The 22,483-nt window shown below is 34.8% G+C and overlaps 1 protein-coding gene across 1 annotated transcript; it reads left to right on the plus strand.

The window, feature by feature from the left end:
* Positions 1-392: 392 nt before the first annotated feature.
* On the plus strand, positions 393-11,272 carry LOC144450710 (protein CNPPD1-like). Its single transcript, XM_078141378.1, has 9 exons — positions 393-526; positions 1,583-1,679; positions 3,031-3,112; positions 3,324-3,444; positions 4,258-4,330; positions 4,609-4,664; positions 5,025-5,086; positions 6,748-6,865; positions 7,706-11,272. Exons 1-9 carry the CDS (start codon positions 464-466, stop codon positions 8,372-8,374), a joined length of 1,341 nt encoding a protein of 446 aa, XP_077997504.1. The 5' UTR covers positions 393-463; the 3' UTR covers positions 8,375-11,272.
* The last annotated feature ends 11,211 nt before the right edge of the window (positions 11,273-22,483 follow it).

Genomic DNA, 22,483 nt, shown 5'->3' on the forward strand with positions numbered 1-22,483 from the left:
AAATTTAAATCAATTAGAAAATTTACTATGATAAACTTACATGGATGTCATTTCAACATAATATGTACATGTATATCTATAAATACAATTTATTTCCGAATCTCTCAAAAATCTTGAGAAATCACAAGGAATTGACGAATGACGAAGAAAGATCTTAATACTTATATTTGTTAAACATCGGAAACCATTTCTATATTTTCTGGTGATATTCTCAAATATTCATGTACTATTCAGAACATTCGACAATCACTGATCTATTGCTATGTCAGGGTGAATTGGGTGAAATTCCGCCAGACAAGCAGTGCCCTCTAACGTCCTCTCAAGGAAATTCCTTTTAAACGAGACTTCAGAGTCTCGATCGTTCTATTCTCGCGTGTTTATGACTGTTACGTCCGTACACCCTTCATCGATCACGGGGAAGAACACGGGATGTTGTGAAATCGACATTAATACGAACGTAACCATGGAGTTTTCACGATCTTTCAACATGCTTGGGTTTCCCGACGGTGATCTAGATAATTATGAGGTAGGTGCCAATAAGTTTGACGACAACATAAGCAACAGAGTACGGTTATTATAAAAGGGAGGAACGATGGAATGTTATGATCTCGATCTGTGATCGCAGTCCTTGACTTTAGAGTTGTAACTTGTATGTGATGCGTTCCGACCGATTACACATGCCTACCATATTGTTTCATCCTGTGTGGTCATAGTGGGCCATCGTGTCAGTGACGAAAGCATATACATGACCCTGATGCCAAGTATGAACAAAATCGATGTAGGATGGTAGGGGTGGGGACCACAAAAAGGTTACAGTGACAGTGTAACTCAGCTGTGCTGTGTTTCTACCTCCCTGGTACTCGCGATTGTGACATTGTTACTCGTATATGGATAGTATAGTACATTGGCAGTGTTTTTGTCGAGGTCCCAAAATCATGGAGGGTAGGACTCTCTTCCTGTGTTAGACACATGTTTTACCAGGTTCCCCATGAAAATTATAAAGGTTTTGAAAATCGTTTGAAAATTGAGTTTTACCATATTTCCCCGCTGTACTTTAGTATAAACAAGGCTACATACCCATGCATGCGTGGTACGGTATACCTGAGCAAGAATACCGTCAAACAAGTAATTAATTTTTGCTTCATGGTGTAGTACCCAAACTGACAATACTTATCTCTTACAGTTCCACCATAGACATTGGAGGAGAACTCCACTGTCTATGGTTCCTCATACAAAAATAATATGATTTTCACAGGTGAACTGTGGTACAATTAAACACTACTTTTAACAAAAACCCTGGTAAATTGCCTGGGAAAGTCGATTTAATTTTGCCTACTTTAGTTTAACTTTCTATCTTCATGAGTCTTAACAATGACACATACTATATGTATGTAATACCAGCAGTCACTGCCATCTAATGAAGCCAAATTTTGTTGATGTGGGTCAAAATGTCAGTCACCACATATTGAGAGATAGGGGAACACAAAATTTTGGTGCGTCACTAGAAATTGTGTGCGTAAGTGGTGCGTCAAATTGGCTAAGATGGCACACTGAATAGCAGTTTATTTTCTTGTTCATACAGGATTCTCCTTGTCATGTGGAACTAACAAAACGTCTAAGGAAGACATTATATTATGGTGCTGATCCTAATACAGACAAACCATCACTTCCTGTTACTGGTATGTATAGCAAGGATTTTCCTACATTTACGGTATTTCACAAGAATGGCTCAGAGAGACCGCGAACACCTTCTGTAATTGCCATTCATAGACCAGAAAGGGAACATCCAGGGTCTTGTGAGTGTTGTGATTCCACTTTTGCATCAAATGAAGCACAGTACAGTACAGTAGTTAGGAATATGAATTTCAATATGTTACATATATCAAGAGAATATGCTCAGAAATTACAAAACAGTTGATGTCCCCGTTACTTTGTTCAGGGAGGAAGATGTGCAGTATAAAACTAAAAGTATTACATGTACATTAACAAATGGTTCAATGGAGTTCTTTTTGCAGCTACAAAATCTGCTCAAAGTACATTTTGACAAAATGTAAATACACTTCTGGTGATGTACATGTACCTGTACCTGTAACACACCTATTGTGAATCTCATTGTATATGGATGAAGCCCATAGAAATAACCTCAGCCGGAAGTTTGAAATCACACTTTTACCACAATTCTGGTTATTGCTATTCCTATGGGCTTCACACACATAGAGTGAGATTTGCAAAGCTGTGTATGTTACCAAAGTTAGATTATAAATGCAAGGCACTAACATACATTATAGTGTCAATAAAAGAGCATTTGACTGTCTACATACTAGCTTTGTATTCATTGTACTACATACTAACTGATTCGATATTGATTGTGCTGTTTGAAAGTTATCAATTTAGCAACCAAGTTAAAAGGGTGGCGTGGGGTCTGAGGCCCAACTACAAGAATTTAGATATTTATCCTACATTGAACTATTGATCTTGCCCCTTAGTGACTGAGTTATAATATATGAACTGGAAGTACATGTATTTGACCTGAGATAGTGTTAGACCCAGTGTTCTCCCTACTACATGTAAAGACTGAGAAAGCATGGTGTAAACACCTTCCTTGCCACCTAGGCCACCATGCTTGGCAGGTTCTACTGTGCTTCAAAAATGTTCTACCGTCCTTGAGCTTTAGTAATCTTTGACATCATTATAATAATACTTTCACATGAAAAGCAATGGCTGATCCAAATGTACATGTGTGTATGTGTTTAAGTAAACATGTTTGTTCCAGTGTTGAAGACACTGCATATCATATGCAGATCATTATGCAAACCAATATGCAAATTACCATGTTATTTATATTTCAGTGAATATGCAAATTACCACCGCCCTTGCATTATATCCTGGGCAGAACACTGCATAAACCCACTAACATGAACCAGATTTGGAATGTCAATCACTGGTGGACCACTATTTTACACATGTCCTATATGTTATGATACAAAAAATATATATTGTTATTTAATATATTTTATTTTATGTTTTCAGATATTGCTATTGAAGTGTTCCAGAATGCTTCACCTATGCCATGTAAGAAAGTTGACAAACACTTTGCAGCCAAAGTCTCCCGGTAAGTTGTCTTTTTCGTTTTTGAAGGCTTCACCAATAAAGGATCAGGTGTATACTGCTTAGATATTAAGAATGGTTACATACATGATACATGTAGTTATGAAGTAATGAAGTGTGTTTCACTTTAAAAGTTATTTAGTCCAAGTGTGAGATGTTTATCTATGTAAAAACAATGCTCAACTCTTATTTATTTATTGAATTCTGTCTTGCAGGAAGTCTTCCTTATCACCATGTGCATTCATGGTTTCCATGATGTACATAGACAGACTAAAACATACCAACCCTGAATACTTGAAGACTGTGTCCTCTGCCGATTTATTTCTTGTGACTATGGTAAGATTACATGATAATTTCCCATCCATCCATATCTGGCATAATCAGTGTGCTTGTGACAGGTTGGTTGGCACAGTCTGGTGGATACTAAAATTGATACTAAAAACACTGAATGGGGAATTAAAACTATGAGGCATTCAAACTTCAAGTGGTTCCATTTTTCTTACAACTGCCAACATCAGACTGGACAGATGGAACTGTTACAAAGAGGGAAAGTAAACAAATTTATTGGATTAATAAAACTTGGCACAGCATGTTGGAAGTACAGAAACAGAAACTTGTATTACATTCTATCATTTGATAAGAAAAGTTTTATATGGCCACTTTGCATAGTAGTTCATGTTCACAAGCAAATTTCCAGTTCCCCTGGCAATTCATGTATATATATATAGAGGCCTTAAAACTGTTCTTATCAAACAATGGAATGTAATACAAGTCTCTGCTGTTCCAACACGCTGAGCCAAGTGTTATTAATCCAATTTATTTGTTTACTTTCCCTGTTTGTAGCAGATTCCGTTCATCAACAATCTGATGTCTGCAGTTGTAAGATCCACTTAGATTGATTTTGGAGTCTGGTTCAGTGTCTCAGTGATTATTAACACCTGCACTTGCTCGAAGGAATGGGACAATATTGTTTGTAGCTTTTGTAGTATCAATTTTGCGATGAAATTAATCAGTTTAGGTATGATTTTCATATTATTGAGAAGATGCTATGAAATTAGAAACGGTTTTAAAACCTTTGTTAGTTTCAACAGGGAGAATACCGCAATATTCAGTTACCTGTATATGCTGTGATTCTTTTCCTTATATCAGATGCTGGCTTCCAAATATTTATATGATGAAGGTGAAGAGGAAGAAATGTACAATGATGAATGGGCAGATGCCGGTAAGCTGACAGTCACATTATCTCTCTACATACCGTGAATTCATTTCTGTGCTGGATTTCATTTAGCTGAATATAGACAAAAGTTTTTTTCTGCAGAAATAATTTCCGCTCTGTGTACAGTATGCAAAGGATACACTCTGTCAATCATGCATAAAGCGGCATTTCTATGGGTATATGTCGGCAGCTGATAAATGTCTAACAGTGAAAGGAAAGAAAATGTACTGTTTTGATGATATTATTCCATAATTTATTCATATAATTAATATTGTTGTTTTCAGCTGGTCTTGATGTTGATACTGTTAACGAAATGGAAAGGGACTTCCTAAGTGCTATTGTAAGTCATAGTTCTAGTTTTAACGCACATATATGTTAATTATGTAAAGTTATTCATAAATAATATGTATTTGAAAATTTACTCTTTAGAGCTCTTAGCTTTGTACTGATATAGCCAATATGGTGTCTTAATATAAACATTTTTTATGATTGAACAAATTTTTACTGATAAAAAATAGAAAGCTTTTTGAATTCTTTGGCAAAAAACCTGTAACCTTAGCATTCATACTGCCATGGATGATGTATTTCATGTATATATGTTAGGCTAGGTCAACAAAATTAATATCAGAATTGTCTTCTCCAAAGTTGAAGTACGTGTATAATATAATAACACAATGTTTTACTTGACATTTCTCAACAGAATTGGAATTTATTTGTCAAACCAATCGATTTCTTTATATTTTTACATCGAATTGAAACCAGGTAAGAGTGTAACTTGAGAGATTACTTACATTTTAAACTTACATCAAACGGTCTTATCCTGCGAAGTAGCTGAATTTGACGTTTATTTTACTGTTAATGGTACTATGTATACTTTGTAGTTGTGTGTTAAAGGAGCACAAGCTGCATAGTTTATGCTGCATATTTATAAGTTACTCGCAGTATTGTACTTAATGGTGCACACTTAGCTACCTCTTGCAATTAATTGAACTCAAACCTGTATCAAGATATAATTCCTAAACAATCCAATGACGTAATTTATCATATGTATCAGAAATGTTCAAGAAATCCTTACTATGCAGTCAACTGTTTTAACAACACAAAAAGACCATCTTAATGTTATAGAAAGCATGCATTGATATTAAAATAATTTTAGATTGTTTAATCGGGGTTATTATGTAAGTATTTTCATTTGAGTAGAAAGCTTATGAACTCAGCGTGTGCCACTTTAAAGGCACATGGTCTGCAACTTGTAAGTATTTTTCATTATTTTTGTTTCCAAATAAAAGGTTACTTATAATTTACCCTTCTCTGTCACTTGTTTAATGACTAGTCACTGGCAAAACTCTCGCCAGATAAATTGCTGTGAATACTGTATTCTCATACTGTATGAATAAAATGACATCATTTTATTCAATTATATTAGACTACATTATCACAGCAGTTTATATCGTGGGAGTTTTGCTAGTGACTGCTGGTTGTTAGACAAATACAAGTAATATTTATTGTGGAGACAAAATGACGAAAAAATATCACAAGTTGCAGGCCATATCCCTTTAAGGTTAACAATTATATAAGCGGTACAGACCTTTAACACATATGTCAATATATTGTTACTTTATGGAATTGATGTTTGATCCTTAGACAAGCACACATACTTCAGCAAGTAGTAATCACAGTTTGAAATAACCACACGCAAATTTCCCAATGAACGTAACTCTACATGCACTTCTATATAACTCTTCCCGATGCTAGATCGGCATACCTAGATTGTTTTAGTGGTATATGGGTTACTGGTTTTTATGTTGCATTTACAGCGACTGGTGCATTATAAATACATTTGTCATTTTTCATTTGTAAATATCATACAGAGTGTTGTTTGACTTGCACTATCCATTACAAGGCTATATATAAATTATATAAATTATATTATGTATGCCTTTTCAGCCTGTGTGGCTTGTCGTCTTTCAAGGGTTTTAAATGATGTATATGTCCATGTTCCCTACATTATAAATGACATTCATATGGGACGTAATTTGAAAGAAATTGATCAAGGAGAATAGCATCGATGAATTGTTTCATTTTTAGGATGCTGTTAGGATGATGAGAACATTGCAATTTGCATGTAATATATTCAGAATGTCTATTCTTAACTTGTTACTATCCATGTAGGATAGCATTTATTAATATGATTTGAACATTGCATGTATTATCTTAACAATGTCTGGTAGTACCCCCGGTATCTCTTTATTATTTCTTTAGGGTAGTGCTTATCAGTGTGATTTGAACATTGCATGTAATATCTTTAGACTGTCTGGTCTTGTAGTGTTATTATCCATGAAGGATAGTGTTTATCAGTGTGATTTGAACGTTGCATTTATATCTTAATAATGTATGGTCTTATCTCGTTATTATTTCTGTAGGATAGCGTTTAAAGAAGGCAGTAAGAGAGGATGGTTTACCTATACAGACCTATCAGTGTTACTGGATGAAGAGACAATCCATAATATTTGTATAAGTGTCATCACTCAAACTGTACAGGTAATGAAAAGATATTTACTAAACAAATCTAGTTGCTGATAAAAGTAAGTGCAAATCTTATCAGCAGTACAGATTTGTATCGGTGTGAGATGTTCGACATCAGGTTTTGAGCATGAAAATATTGCATGCTTGGCTGTGCAATGTTTGTGCTGGGGTTGGGGATGCTAGTATAACAGAAAGGGTAATATGGTAAACCTGGCAGTTTGCATTGTACTTAAAATGACAGGGGAACTCAGGTACATTTACCTGTTTACTACCCTTAACAAAGCACTGGTAGGAAACTCCGGTAAAATAACTGAGAACTCAGGTAGATTTACCTGCTTATCGCACTTAAAAAAACACTGGTAGGGAACCTTGGTAAAATGACTGGGGACTCAGGTAGATTTTACCTGCTTACCACCCTTAACAAAAAACAATGGTAGGGAACCCTGGTAAAATGACTTGGGACTCAGGTACATTTTACCTGCTTACCACCCGTAACAAAACAATTGTATAACAAAAGATGTTGCTTACTGTGACGTTTGCGGTGATTGAAAAAGATTGAAATATAAGTACATGTATGATGGAGGGTGAGCTGAGCTGTGCTGTCATTTGACTGTGTACCAGACTTAAAAACTACAGAGTGCTATGTTATGTATTGTTTTGTAATGAGTCATTTATTAGTAATGCACTTTTGCAACAATTCAAAGATAGATTTAGAAGTTAAAGAGTCCAAGAATGTCGAGTCTTATCAAGAAAGTCTTTATTTTATCTGATTACAATGTTCCTCCTTTTCTTACCTTCACACTTCAAAATGTGATCCTTAATTCCAAAGATGTCTTTTATCTGTTTGATATTCAGATTGCTGGTATGTGTGTTCTTATATATGGCATGTGTACCATGGCGATTCTTGGAAGTTCAGTGCTGATTTCTCAAAGTGCCATAACTACAGCTCCTGATGTCATTCTGGATATAGCCGTAATACCAATGCAACCTGTACTAGAGTCTGTATGCCTTTCAACAATCCGTTACACTGGAACTGGACACGCTATACTGAACAACAACTGCCATCTAATGTTGGACCATCGACAGCTCGTCAACAAAAGTGCCTTCACTGTTCAGGATATCCTGATAGTCGTCCCACTGGAAGATTTCCTGACTACCTTACTCCACATACAGTATAATATCGTCATGGTACTTGCGAACATCATAATCGCCGTAACTCATGTACTGTCACAACTCTCGACATATGCACTGACTTCACTGATGTCAAACATGACCGATGTTAGACTGCATACCACGGATGTTACAATTCTTCCAACATTACGCAAGAAATGTGCACTTACCACTAATATTACAGACATTACCAAGAGCACGACACATCTTCCATCAACATGGGTGAATTCAAGGCAACAACTCCAAACCAACTCATTCTCATCACCGTTATCTGATATAAAACCGCCGACTATCAGAAAGTTAAATTTCACAGACTTTAGTCATAGATTCACTACATTAACAAAAATATTTTGATGTATCTGAACATGTTTGGTAGTTTTATTAATTCGACCCTGTGTAAAGATACGTTTGTCAAGTTGTAATGAATGATTTTCAGCACATGATTACACTCGGTTTTAACTAAAATAGATATTGTCAGTCTCGGTTACTCATGTCTCATTGTTGAGGGCTACACCTACGTAGCAAGAGTCTGGAATATTACAACGCTGTCTATTGTAAGGAGCAACATGGCTGCTGTCGAGATCTGTGACAGTTACTAATAGGACAAAAATGATTCTGAATTTTCATTTTCTTTAAGTCTAAATATGTAACAGAAATCATGGTATAATTTAAAAAAAAAAACTTTTGTTAGAAATTAGCCCCAACAGCGAGAGTCTGGGTAGCCAAGACTTAAGATATTGTGAGATACTTTTTCACCAAGGATACAGATATACTTGCTTTCCATTATCTTTAGGTGCTTTTGTCATTTACTCAACAACATCAATTACTGAAAATTCATCTGTGTTAGTAAACCGCTATATTAAAGTAAACTTTTGTACCAAACACAAACTTGAAAATTGTTACTGTCATTGAACAGAGATGGTAGGCAATACAAACTTCCAGGCATCTGTAACCCATTATTAGGACCATATGTTTGTAAGGTCACGTGTTATGAATAGTAGTTCATTCTGTTGACTTTTAGTTTGTGTTTGAAAATTTTAAGTAACAATTTTTCACGTAGTGTACGGAACAAAGAATTTATTTGTAACGATTCTTATACAGTGCTGTATATTTATGAAATTTACAACCAAATCTATGACTTCGTTATTTTGATTATTTTACTAATTATTGTGAACACTAATTATTAACTAATTATTTTGACACTCAAAATTTTTAGCAGTAAAGTGAAATTTTTCAGGTTTTAGCTCCACATTATTGCGGTGGATAAAATATGATGTAGGTTGTAATGTACTTCATTTTGTAGTTTATAGCCACATTTATTTTGTAAGTTAATGCAGGTATTTGCATCTTAGTAAATAATTCCACCTTTTGTTACCTATACATTTGTAGTTGGTGTTACATTTTCAAACATTTGTTGCGAAGTCAGTTTCAGCTAAGTGAATTGAAATAAGATTAGAGCCAAAATAAACCCACCTGTTCACAGTATAAGCTTATTTATTTTTAGTGCATTAAAACGAATCATGACAAAAGAGAAAAGAAATGTGGGAAAATACATAGATAGCACCGATTGACTAAACAGAGTACTATAAGTTTTGGATTTTAATTTACAATCATGAGAAAAGATGATTAAATTCTGGTTAATTTAACTTTCTGTAATATCCCACAAAATGTTAAAAACATATCACCATGTTCTTAAAATGTGAAGTGGTCATATGGATGAGGATTGGGGTATTTATTTTGGATTCTTAATTTGTAAAACAATTTTATCATGGCTTCCTACTTGAAAAAAATTAATGTGAAACAACATATACCAAGTCCTTGTTTGTAACTCAATTAATTGCAATAGATTTATAAGAAATCATAAAGTGTTTGTTGTTGTAGATACACTAATAAACATTTTACACATATTTTAGCTTTTTGCAATGTATGGCGGGAGTTACAGACACAGACTTTGTCAATGTTGTTTCATATTGATTTTTCAAGTAGGAAGCCATGATAAAATTGTTTAATAAATTAAAAATCCGAAGTAATTACCTAATCCTCGTCCATATGGTCACTTTAAAAAGACCTTCATTTGGTGATTACTAAGGAATAGTAATGAGATCATAAAATTTGACAATTTTGAGAAAAAATATCATAATTATGAAGTCTTCCATCATGTCTGATGAATTAATTAGGAATGGCTATAATTACAAAGGGTACAATTATAGATAAAATTATTATATCAAATATTTGACACAACCATAATCACTGTTTTACAATTATATATTATATATTTACTACTTTTCCTTGAATCCGAAATAATATTATGTTTTATACTTTTTTCACAAAACCAAATCTTGGAGAGAAAAAAAAAAAAAAAACTACCTAAGGAATTTTTATTATTTATTTTATTGCCCATAAATACCCAATTTACAAAATAAACAATCTTCAATATTTGATCAGACAACCAACAATATATTCACTGAAGATTGTTAAAATACCAATAATTAGACATTGTAGAGATATTAATGAGGGTCAGCTTATTCACAAGTTGTACCGTGTCAGGTTGAAATCATGATCATGTAATGACATTGTGCTGAGGAGCACTGATTTTAGGATGTGGACCCCAAAATCAACTTGACTGAATTTGTTGCACCATATTATGTATACAGCTACACAAGTATGTTTACTCACAAGTGATTCAATATTCCCTTATGGTGTATGGTACCATGAGTAAGTCATTATATGTAATACAACAGTTTCAAAAATTGTTCCAGTTACACCTAGTGTAGATTTGACATTAACAATGGTGCCCAAAAGCTTAAGCAGAAAGACCAATTTCCACACACTTGACTGTTGGCAGACATAAACACTGTGGTAATAGTATTCTTACAGCCACATAACTTTCATTGATTCACACCTATTTAATTAAATCAGTCTGCCTTTATTACCTGTATTTATTCAGTATATGTAAGTGAAAGTGATTCCATTTTCATGCTGAATCATTTTGGTGCAAAATTCGTCAGATAAGTTAAATATTATTAAGGTAAAATTAAATCACTGCTCCATCGTTATAGCAACGCATGCTATTTGCAAGATACTACTAGTAATGCTTTGTTAGTTGTTAGACAGTTATGATTTCAAGTTTTGCAATGTAAGCAGTGACTTCATGATGTCTGACTGCTTCTTACAAAGTTATTTGTTGTTTCTTTTCACATGATGTTATTTCAATTACTTCAGTTTAGGTTTTGCACCAATAAAACAGTTCAAACGTGAACATTGAAGTATTATTGTGTTTATTGTGAGGGATGTGTACTGGTTTGTGTATACAACCATCATCAAAGAAATAAGTTTAAGAGATGATGGCAAACATGTTTGTGCACACAGTTGTTTACAGCAATTCATTGTTGTCCCATTCTCTCGTATTTGAAAGGGATCTGGACTCACATCACACCAGGAGTGTGACACACACACACACACACACACACACACACACACACACACTCACTTTTGCTCACATGCAATGCAGTGATACCTGCATTGACATTTTATATTTAAAATTGATTTTAACAACAAAAAATCATGGTATTGCCCTTGCTATCATGTGTTATTATGTAACTATTTTTAATGTCTTTATGTCATTGACTTTAATATGGAGCATAGTCTTGGTAATTGTGGCCATTTTTGCCATTTTGTTGAAAGAGTTTGGGTTCATTATTAGCACAACTAAACTGAGGTTCAGTAGTGCTATAGGCGTCGCCCAGCATCTGTGTGTGTGTGTGTGTGTGTGTGTGTGTGTGTAAACAATTTAAAGTAAAAAACCACTGAACCAATTGCCATGATATTTGGTGGGTCCATTACCTTGGGTGTCTAGTTGTGAAATTGATCAAATCAAAATGATCTTACCACCGGATTGTGATTTGGGTAAAAAATGTGATTTTTGGTAAAAAAACAAACAAACTTAAATTAAAAAACTACTGGGCAGATTGGGCTGAAATTTGGGGGAAACATTCTTCAGGGTGCTTTTACTAAGAAATGTTCATGATATGATGGTCCCATTAGTGGTATGCAAATTAGGGCTATAAATGTATCTTATTGGTCAAAAATCTATAATTCCAAAACCGCTGAGCAGATTGGGCTGAAATTGAATGGGAATGCATTTAGGGATGTATGGACGAAGAAATATTAAGCATACAATGATTCCATGAGTGATATGTAAATTAGGTGTAAAAATGTTCATTTTTGGTCAAAAACTTATATCTCAAAAAGTACTTTGTCAATGAGTCTGAAACTTGGTGAGATGTTTCTGAAAGTGTTGTTCTGCAGATTTCCTTCAAAACATGTTGACAAAATTGGCCCTAGCAACAATGACCATGCCTTTATTTAGCAACAACCAAATGGCAGTATATTTTGGTTAAATAACAACATCTTCTGGTAGGCAAGGGAGTAAACATTTAAAAAATGAATGTAAATATCCCAAGCAACCATGATCACGCCCATAGCAACAGCCAAACGGTCGCTTATTTCACAAAGATAACGAAAGGGATTAATAGACAATTGAATAAACATTCAACAAAAGTATTTAAATGTGCCTACAAGACAACACACATAGCAACAGCCAAATGATCACATATATCGCAAAGATAGCAACATGGTTGGTTAGGCAACTATATTCAGCAAATGAACACCTATTGTTAGCATGGACTAGCATATGGATAAACATTTTTAAAAAGTGTACAGTTGTGCTACAACGACATTGGCAGTGTTTTTTCTTCAGTAAGGAAGAGATGTATCAGTGGGTAAAGTCTGTGTGTGTATGTGTGTGTGTGTGTGTGTGTGTGTGTGTGTGTGTGTGTGTGTGTGTCTTTCTGTGTCATTGTTTTCTCCAAAACGACTGGCTTAATTCAAACAAAATTTGGCACATGTGTTTTGTTAAGTGATGGCAAGAACTGATTAGGTTTTGGTAAAAATTCCATGAATATTAGTGAGCAATTTGCGTAATTAATCGATAGATCATCTGGTCACACACATGCTTCGTTTCGAAAATGCACCACCAACGTCGAGATAAGGTAAACCAGGAAGTTACTGTATGGATACATGCTGTTACATTGAGAAAGACTCTGGGGTTGCAAGTGTTTATATTGATATTTTCGTTGAATCTGAAGATTATTACATCAAAGCAAGGAGGTGAGCACTGAAAATACACATCACCTGTAAGCAAAAATATACAATCATCTGCTCACTTTACATCTTTCACGCATGTATACGATTTGGAGCAGATGGTCTGTCTGTCAATTTCGATCAAAACAAGAATGTATACACTTTACCCAGGGATGAAGTAGGGCTATACTATCTACCTTATCACTTTACTGTATCCAAGTTGTTCAACTGTTACAATGCGTGCCATGAAGTATGTAAACTCTCCAATGTGTAATCATAATGTTATGCTGGTTTTGATTTCATTTACTATTTGCTGTGGAAAGGAGTGTACATATCCTGGGTATGTAGAGGATCATGTCAAGAAAGCCAAGTGCAGTCGAGGATGGCAAGCTTTCCTGGCATTTGAACGACATTTTTGACAACTAACTTTCACTGGGACTTGAAAAAAAAATCACAGATGTAGAGCTAAATTTTTTGCATAAATCATGAAATTGCAAGACTACCCTTACGGAAGGCATTCAGTTTAAATGTGTGGTTATATTGTTTAGCATACCATTTGAGTCATACTGGTATAGGTTTTATTGGTGATATCACATATATGTGATTTCACATCATACAAATGGAGATATATATGTTATTGTAAATGAATACTCAACAAAAGTTGAACTGTCTCTTGTGAACTGGCATTCCCAAATCTTATGGGTTAAAGAAGAGGCGTTTCCTCAAAGTGCTAAACATAGACGAACACTGAGTTACACAGCGTTCACCTTCTTTCTGGACAAGAAGTTTGCCAACTTCATCATTAACTTTCGTTAAAATTGAAAGGATGTCATTGTCACAAGCGTGTGTTTCCAATGTGTCGACAAGTTTCTGTATGTAAATGGAACCTGTAGATTTGCTTCTGAACGACTGATATCCTGGAACAGTGGAGTATCCGACCAGGAAGTCAGCCTCATTGGGAACAAGCTGCTGGCAGTACAGTGTGTCAGGCTCTAAGTCAACTCCCTCCATTACGGTATGTCCTTGACAAGCTTGAATGAAGAATATCTTCGGTTTTCCCACCAAAGAACGGCATCTGTCTGCTACAAATCGTCTTGTAAGATCACGTATCTCTATCATAACATTGTTAATACCATACACGATGTCCTTTGCGCCATGTGAGAGAATACAGACCACCAGACAGTCGTACATAGAGTGGTCTAGCTGACCGACTTCCTTCATAACTGTTTCCATCTCTTCTGCTTCTAAGTCGTTGTGTGTGCGAACCGTGAAGTGTAGTTTGTGTAACACCTCTTTTAGCCGTCCTGTAAATGAAATGATAGAAAGCAGAACGAAACGGTGCGTTTAATGAGAGTTGGGCGGGAAAGAACATGTAGAATGTGTAAAGCAGTTTATACCTGCTGCCTTTATAACCGATTCATATACATTTTTTAGTATACAAATGAACTACATTCTGTAATTATTTAACTAATATTAAATTACTTAGGAAGAGACTTACAGAAGTAATCATGTTTAGGGTACTCATGTTGACAGTCAAGTGATGGGTAGCTGTTACAATAATTCTTTACTGATATGCAATTTGGATGTATCATAATATTTACTTTGACCACAACTTAATGTTCAATACTTAAACTTTGCATTCCCATTCATGTAATGATTATAGTTAAGATAATAAACTTACTTTCATCAATTTCAGTGCCTTGTCTCACTTTGAATGGTCTAGAGAATGTATAGTTATTGATGATAACTGCAAACCCTCTAGGTTTTCTCTCCATACTGTAGTTTCGAATCATTGTTGATCGATCTCCTAGTTTTCCATGTACTGCTATTTCTATCGATGGCCCAGGATTTTGATTTATTTGAAGCAATTGCATGTCAGTAACAAACTTCTTGTTATTTTCACCCGATACTTTGGTTGGTGGCTTTTCACATCGACACTGCTGCTTCTCGAGGACCATTTTGAGTATAGATACTGTATTTGCACGACTGTCTTGACTGCAAATAATTTCTCCATTACTGAGTGGATTCCCCCTTAAGTTAATACTCTGTAGTTTTACCAGTTTAAGCACGTCACGTGGTAAGTATTGTAACTCATTGTTTTCTATGTCCAGTGTCTCGAGATTCTTGAGTTCACTGATGCCATTGGACAGTTCAACAAGCAGGTTTTCAGACAACATCAACTTCAATAACTTCTTCAGCCTGCCTATACACTCCGGAAGTTGAGTTAGATTGTTTCTTTCTAGGTTCAGCAGCTTTAAAGTTTCAAGTTTACACACTGACTGAGGTAATTCAGTAAGTTGATTTCCTTTCAGCGACAATACCTCTATCTGTCTCAGTTGATCAAGATGATCTTGGCGTTTCCAGAAATCTGTAAAGTTGAGATGTAGCTCCTTTATATTTGGTAGCGACCACACCAACCGAGTTGTCTCTTGAAGGTTCATGAATGATAGATTCAAGTTCTCTAACATCTGTAGCTTGTTAAGTTTGTCAGGGATATTTGATATGTTATTTGACCGAATATCTAAGGCTTTCAACTTCTTTAAAGTCCAAAACGAAGTTGGTAATGATGCAATTTGATTATATGATACATCCAGCTCTTCCAGTTCCTGTAGTCTTCCGATTTTGTCAGATATATTCGTTATTTCATTACCAGAGATTTTCAGACTTATCAACTTCTGCAGAGTAAACAGTGTAGACGGTATCTGTTTCAGTGGATTTCCTGAAATATCCAACCTTTGAAGCTGTTGTAGATCACCTGTTCTGACAGGGAGCATAGTTATTCTATTAGCGTCAATATCTAGCCGTTCCAGCTGCCTCAATGTCCATATTGATGTGGGAATTTCAGTAATCAGATTCGATGATAAAGACAAGTCTCCGAGGTTTTGTAATTTTCCAAGGTCTTCAGGAAGATGTGTTATCTTATTGTCTCTAAGATACAGACTCTCTAACTTCATGAGTGTACATATTTCAACTGGTATTCCAGTAATTTCGTTTTCTGACAAATTCAAATATTTCAACTGCTTAAGCCTGAAGAACTCTATAGGGAGGTCCTTTATCTTATTTCCACAAAGGTTAAGTCTTTCTAATATGGTTAGTGAACACAACGGAGCTGGTATTTCAATAAGTTGATTTTCCGACATACTTAATAGGTACAAATTTATCAAGTTAGTTATCTTTTCAGAAACACATTCGATATCATTGTTATTGATATAAAGGACTTGTAAAGTAATCAGCTTCGTGATGATATCCGGAAATTGTTCGAATTGATTGTCCGAGAGATATAATTCTTTAATTTTTGAAAGTTCACATAATTTAGTTGGTAGTGTCTGAAGTGCGTTGTGTGAAAGATCAACAATTTCAGCATGTTTGTACTTGGTCCATAGTTCTTCTGGTACTTGTCGCAGTTGTAAATTCGCACCGTCATATTTCTTCTCCTTCTCAATCCATATACCAGCCATTGTTTTACATATATGGTCGTCTCTGTATATACTTAACGTCTCATACCACTATATCATATATACATGTACTTGATAGAAATCTACCATTTCGTATCATATCGCTTTAAAATCAGTTGTTTAATCTACGTAGCTGATCGTTATCGAAGTTGGAGATTTGCTCCTTGCAAAGACCTAAGAAATTCAGATAATAGAACAAGAATGTTTCCGTTAGTCAAACTTAGAGTAGTAGTTACTTCCTACGTTGCCAATTAATTTAGGAGGACAGTTCTACTGGTGCCACGTGGAGGCCTGGTGCGGGTTTACGACGACAACATTTTTTTACTGGTGTATTGATCGCACAATAGAAAACAAGTATGTCATGCGTCACTCGGTTCATACTATATTTGCATATAGATTCCCAAACGACCCTAGGTTCAATTTAGGACGAAATCGTCGTAAACTATAACAGGCCTTACTATATGGTAACAGTTGAACCTCAACCGTGACTTGGATACCGGTGTTGGTTGTAGCGATCGGGAGTAGAAAAGTCCTCTGCTTCTTTTCATGCTTTTGATAACACAAGACACGTAATGTACTGTTGCTGAAAGTCCAAACTTAAAATGGGTGTGGGATTCAAGTTACAAATAGACTAGTTGTCATAGTGATATCAACTAATTTTTATCAAGCACGCATAAGATATGACCTATATATCGGTGGACGATATTGACAAACTAAGCTGTTTATGAGATATAAGTTTAGGACCAGTTGGAAGCTTATAACAAAGCAGTAAGGAGAAAATATATATCCAGGAAAGGATGGAAGATGTTACATTCGCAGTATTGTAAAGAAGCAAGCAATATAAAACATGGCAATCCAATTACACTCCCCACCATGTATGTTAACTTATTATCAGAACAATCTGACCAGAAGTTGACGGGTCAGGTTAAAAAACGTTATTAGTTCATGAACAACAAAATAGTGGCTTCAGTTCTCAAGCAATCTAGAAACCATTCTCTCTGGCGCCAATCCGAAAATCTACAAGAACCCCCCCCCCCTCTGCATAAGTGGCTCATTTTAACCAATCTTTACTTACCAGGTTAGGGGAAATCACTACCATTTAAATCACAAAACCCTTTCACACAGGAGGAGGAAATCAACCACTATTACGAAAACAGTGCTGTTTAGCAAACTAACAAACATTTGACGCACATACTAAAAATAGAAGCTAGGGGTAATTTGAATATGCTTTCAAGTTTAGAATGCTTGACTATGTCAACATATCAAGATTTTGAATACACTAACTGACATAAATCACGCTAACCCGAAGACAGTACGTGGTACGTGTTAAGAAATAGCGCCCTCAACGAAGATCACGCCTTCTTTTATCAATTGCCTTCGTGTTATAAAATCATGAAGTACACAAATAATAAATGTTGAAATCCATTGATAATCGAAATCTTTTATACTTGATTTTTATATCTTTCTATACTCATCGATAATGTGCAGAGAAATATATATATAAATATCAGCTTAAAGGAATTAAGATTCATACTGAAGTTGAGAATATATGCTTGTTGGTCGCTAAAATGCTGCAAGAATATGAAGTTTTCAAAATTAGATTGTAAATGTGAGTACGAAAATGGCAGTGTTCTTTACTTTTTCGTGTCAGCATTTCCTATATATAGACACCATGCCAAATGTAATGCAGGAAATCATCTTGCCATAGGTTGTAATAAACATAATTATATTTGATTTTTGCGGAGTTTTTTTTTTATTATCTAGCTAGATTAGAAATACCGAGATTTTTCATTATCCAACCAGATTAGAAACGTATCAGTTGTTGTTATTTCCTAGCCATGAAAGAATACTATCGCAGCTGCGACTGAGATGATACATGGCTATTTATTCAAAACGACTATAAACAACAATGGTAAAACTGCTATATACAAGATATATGTCTCGATTTATATGGGAAAACTTTCGAAAATTGTTATTTGCCTCTGAACAAAATATGGTAAAAGATTAGTTGAGAAAATTCTGAAATGCTGAGGAAAATTGATGAAAATTATAGTAGATATCATAGACGTTGGTCGCGCTTTGTTAAGGGATTCAATATTTTGACATTTGATGACATACTAGTATCAGATAGAGTTGAATTCCCTTACTCACTAATACATGGTTCAGTTCCAGTACTTTAAGTATAAACTCATCCACTTTAATTTCGGAATACTTTGTGCTATAGAATGTCCCATAACATTCAGCGTATGAACTAATTTTTTTTATTATTTTAGCACAATTTTACAGTTATAGCAACAACAAATCACACTGGCCTTGCTGTGAAAGAGGTACGATATCTCTTCTCCAAGTTAAGCTTTGGTCTTCTAAGCTACGCGTAAGATTAGCTTTGTTTATACTCTTTTGAAAACCTGTCGTTCTGCTCAGATTTGTTCATATTCTAGAGTAACGTACTAACAATATCTACAGTTTCAATAAAACTTTAATTTATTCATATTTATTTAACTTAGATTTAATCAAGCCACTAGTACTCATCAGATAAAGTATTGTTCCTGACTTGTCAGTCGAATTATACAAAATTAATAATTAACATTGTTGTTTTTATAAGGTACATTTTTTGAGAGATAAGGCTATTTCGTCGTTTTGATTTGTAATTATTTCCATTTTAAATTTCAAATGCTTTTTGTAAAACTTATATGTCAATTTCATCCCTCGTCAACTACTAACTTCAAGTCACCTATTATTGGTGTATATGTAAAGTAAGTAAGCTCAATATATTAATCATGGCCCACAATTTGTGTAATCATGTCAGCCTGAAAACAAAATATTATTTGACCCGTGATGTTGAACGTTGAGGGCAGAATGTAATTATATTCTCGTGATAACAAGGACCACATCACATTTTCTCCTTGAACTCTCACCATCTATTAAAGGGGCACAAGCTGAGATTACAATTTCTTGAGGCGTATTTTGACGCATACTTAAAAGGAACTCGCAGTATTCAACTTAATGAAGCATATTTAAACACCCCATTGCAATTGACTGAACTCAAACCTGGTATCAAGATATAACTCATAAATGATTTGATGACATAATTTCTTATACGTATGAAGAATGTTGAGGAAGTCCCAATACGATAAACTTTTCTAATAATACCAGAAAACAAGAAGATATCACAGAAAGTATGCACTGACATTAACATTATATATACTGAAATAGAATAATCTATGTCACTTGACTAAACAGCTGCAGCTTAAACACAGCTTGTACTACATAACTTCAAACGGTCAAGCTGCAAACATTGCAGACTACAAGTTAATTCCTGTGTCAGATTTTCTTGACAGGTTTGAAACGTATTTAGATGTAATACATCAACCCGAAATGGTGTTATAAACAGTGAAGTGAAAACCTTGTAATTAAATTTACACATATGGTTGTATATATTGACGGTGGACAGTTGTAAATTAAGTCAGCTATCGTATTCGCTCAAATCGTACGATTATCCTATAGTTTGCATAGTGCTGTCTCTGTCACCTTTCACCAACCTAGGAATCATTCGATGTCAAAGGTCGTCTTGTGTATACTGTCACGACATGTTTGAACTCATAATTGTACTCATGTGACCTCACTCTTTTCAACGGCACTTAATTTAAGGTGACTAATAATACGCAACGAAAACAACCAAAATGGCTACCAATGCTGTGTGTATAAAACTTGTGATTTGAGTTTGTAGGAATCATCAAGTTGTTGAAAATTAGCATTGTAGTATGGATAGGAACTGAAAAGATAAAACAGTAAATTAAGTAAATATATGGAAGAGTTAAACACTAACAAAAGTAATTTGCGTCACAGCCATGTGTTTGTTACACATCGATGGATGTACCGGTAAGAGGATGACGTGAGTGAACAAATACGTAAAATCCCTTTACAGTCGAGTATAATTTGGGACACATCGTCAGTATCCATTATATTAATTCGCATTAATTCATTCCTGGGTCGACTCTAACTTGAGAAGTCCAGACAGACTTACCGTGTACGAAAAAATAGATTTTACAGATTCTTCATCATCATGAAACATCAGAACACTTAAGTCTTGTTTTTCATACTTGTAAGATTTTAATTTTGACGAGAAATTACCATTATATGTCACTCTGTCTGGTCACGTATTTGTTGACTTCATTCGTCGGCATTTGCACGTAGGCAGAATTAAACAGTGTTATCGCAACAAAACATAAAACAATGCAGCTATTCATCAGTATAATAAATCACCAACTTAATGGTCATTTTAGTTAGGCAGGATCGATAGAATTAGAATATCTAACTCGATGGTGGTATAGATATTTAACGTAAGTATCCATAGATTCAAAAGGTTATTGATGATCGGAATTCAGTGTATCATGTACATGTCATACAGTATTAAGGTGCGACAGATACAGTTTGTAGTCTCGAGTATTTTTTGGTCAAAATCTAATATTACATGTCAACATTTCTGTCTTTGAGGGAAGCCATAATGATAGGCATATGTCACTCGAGTTACTGATACGATAAAAGCCTATTGGTTATATTAAGTCAATCGCATTATGGTGGGCGATTTCGTGTGACGAAAGACTTGTAGTTTATTAGTTGGTATGTACAAGTAGACTTTGGTTACATGATTGACAATGACAAGCTGGATGATATATCGCTCCATTTTAAATATTCAATGATTAACAACACACACAATTCATGTAGCCAATACATGTAGTGAACAGCAGTCAGTTTTTCAATAATTCGACCTGGCATGAATGAGAATGCCAGTGTATATATGCGAAAAAAATCAGATATGAAGATAAAGTTATATAATGGATATCTCAAGTCCTAACCACAATATGAGTCTGGCATTAGTAGGATATACAATACGGTGCTATGCTAACTCGCCTCGGTTTAATCCATTCATATTTACTGTGAAAGGCCACATAATTCGTCATCTGCCAGCAAAGCCATCACCATTAACATTCTGACTGCATGAATAACAAAGAGCATGAAAAAAGAAAACAAATACAACTAAAAAAAAGAAGCACCACAGTCAATTGAATCCTTGACAAGCTTGTCGTCAAAAAATAATGATTGTACATGGTGTGGACAATTGTAGATTCGTATTTGCAGAGGCAGTTTTGGGTCATATTTAAATGTTGTGGGTTGACCTCGTATTGCGATTCTCCTTCATTTTACAAAATTAGTCGTTGACATGATGGCAATTATACTGCTGCATTAATAACTTCCCTTGTACTGCGTTATCAATTCGAACAGATGTCGGATTGCAGCACAATACCCGACATATATTATGATATGACATTGTCAGAATCAGCGGAACGAAGGTTCTAAAGTAATAACACATTGTAGTGTGCACAGTTGCTACAAATGGAATTGCGGTATAGGTTGGAATGCTGTGCTTTGCCTCATTGCATTTCTCATGTCTATACGTCAATGACTTTAGTACGGAGTACAATGGTAACTGTAGCCATTGTTGTCATTTTGTTGAGAAAGTTTGGGTTTATTTTCATATTAGTAACCACACAATTTGTAATATATCAATAGAGTTATAGTAGATTACATGACAAGGTTTTATTGAGCATGTGTAAGTTCATAAAATGACACTGAACTGGTAAAGTGTTTAGATGTGACTTTACATCATACATATTGAGATACATCAATGTGTGTTGTTATTGTTGTTGCTGTTGTTGTTGTTGCTGTTGTTGTTGTTGTTGTTGTTCTTCTTCTTCTTGTAAATGGATACTCAATCAAAACTGAACTCTCTATTGAATATGATAACGTCACACCTAAAGTCTTATGATTTAAAGAAAAGGCGTTTCGTCAAAGTGCTAACCAT

Source organism: Glandiceps talaboti, chromosome 20 (genome assembly GCF_964340395.1).
Source record: "Glandiceps talaboti chromosome 20, keGlaTala1.1, whole genome shotgun sequence".
NCBI classification, from domain to species: Eukaryota; Metazoa; Hemichordata; class Enteropneusta; family Spengelidae; genus Glandiceps; species Glandiceps talaboti.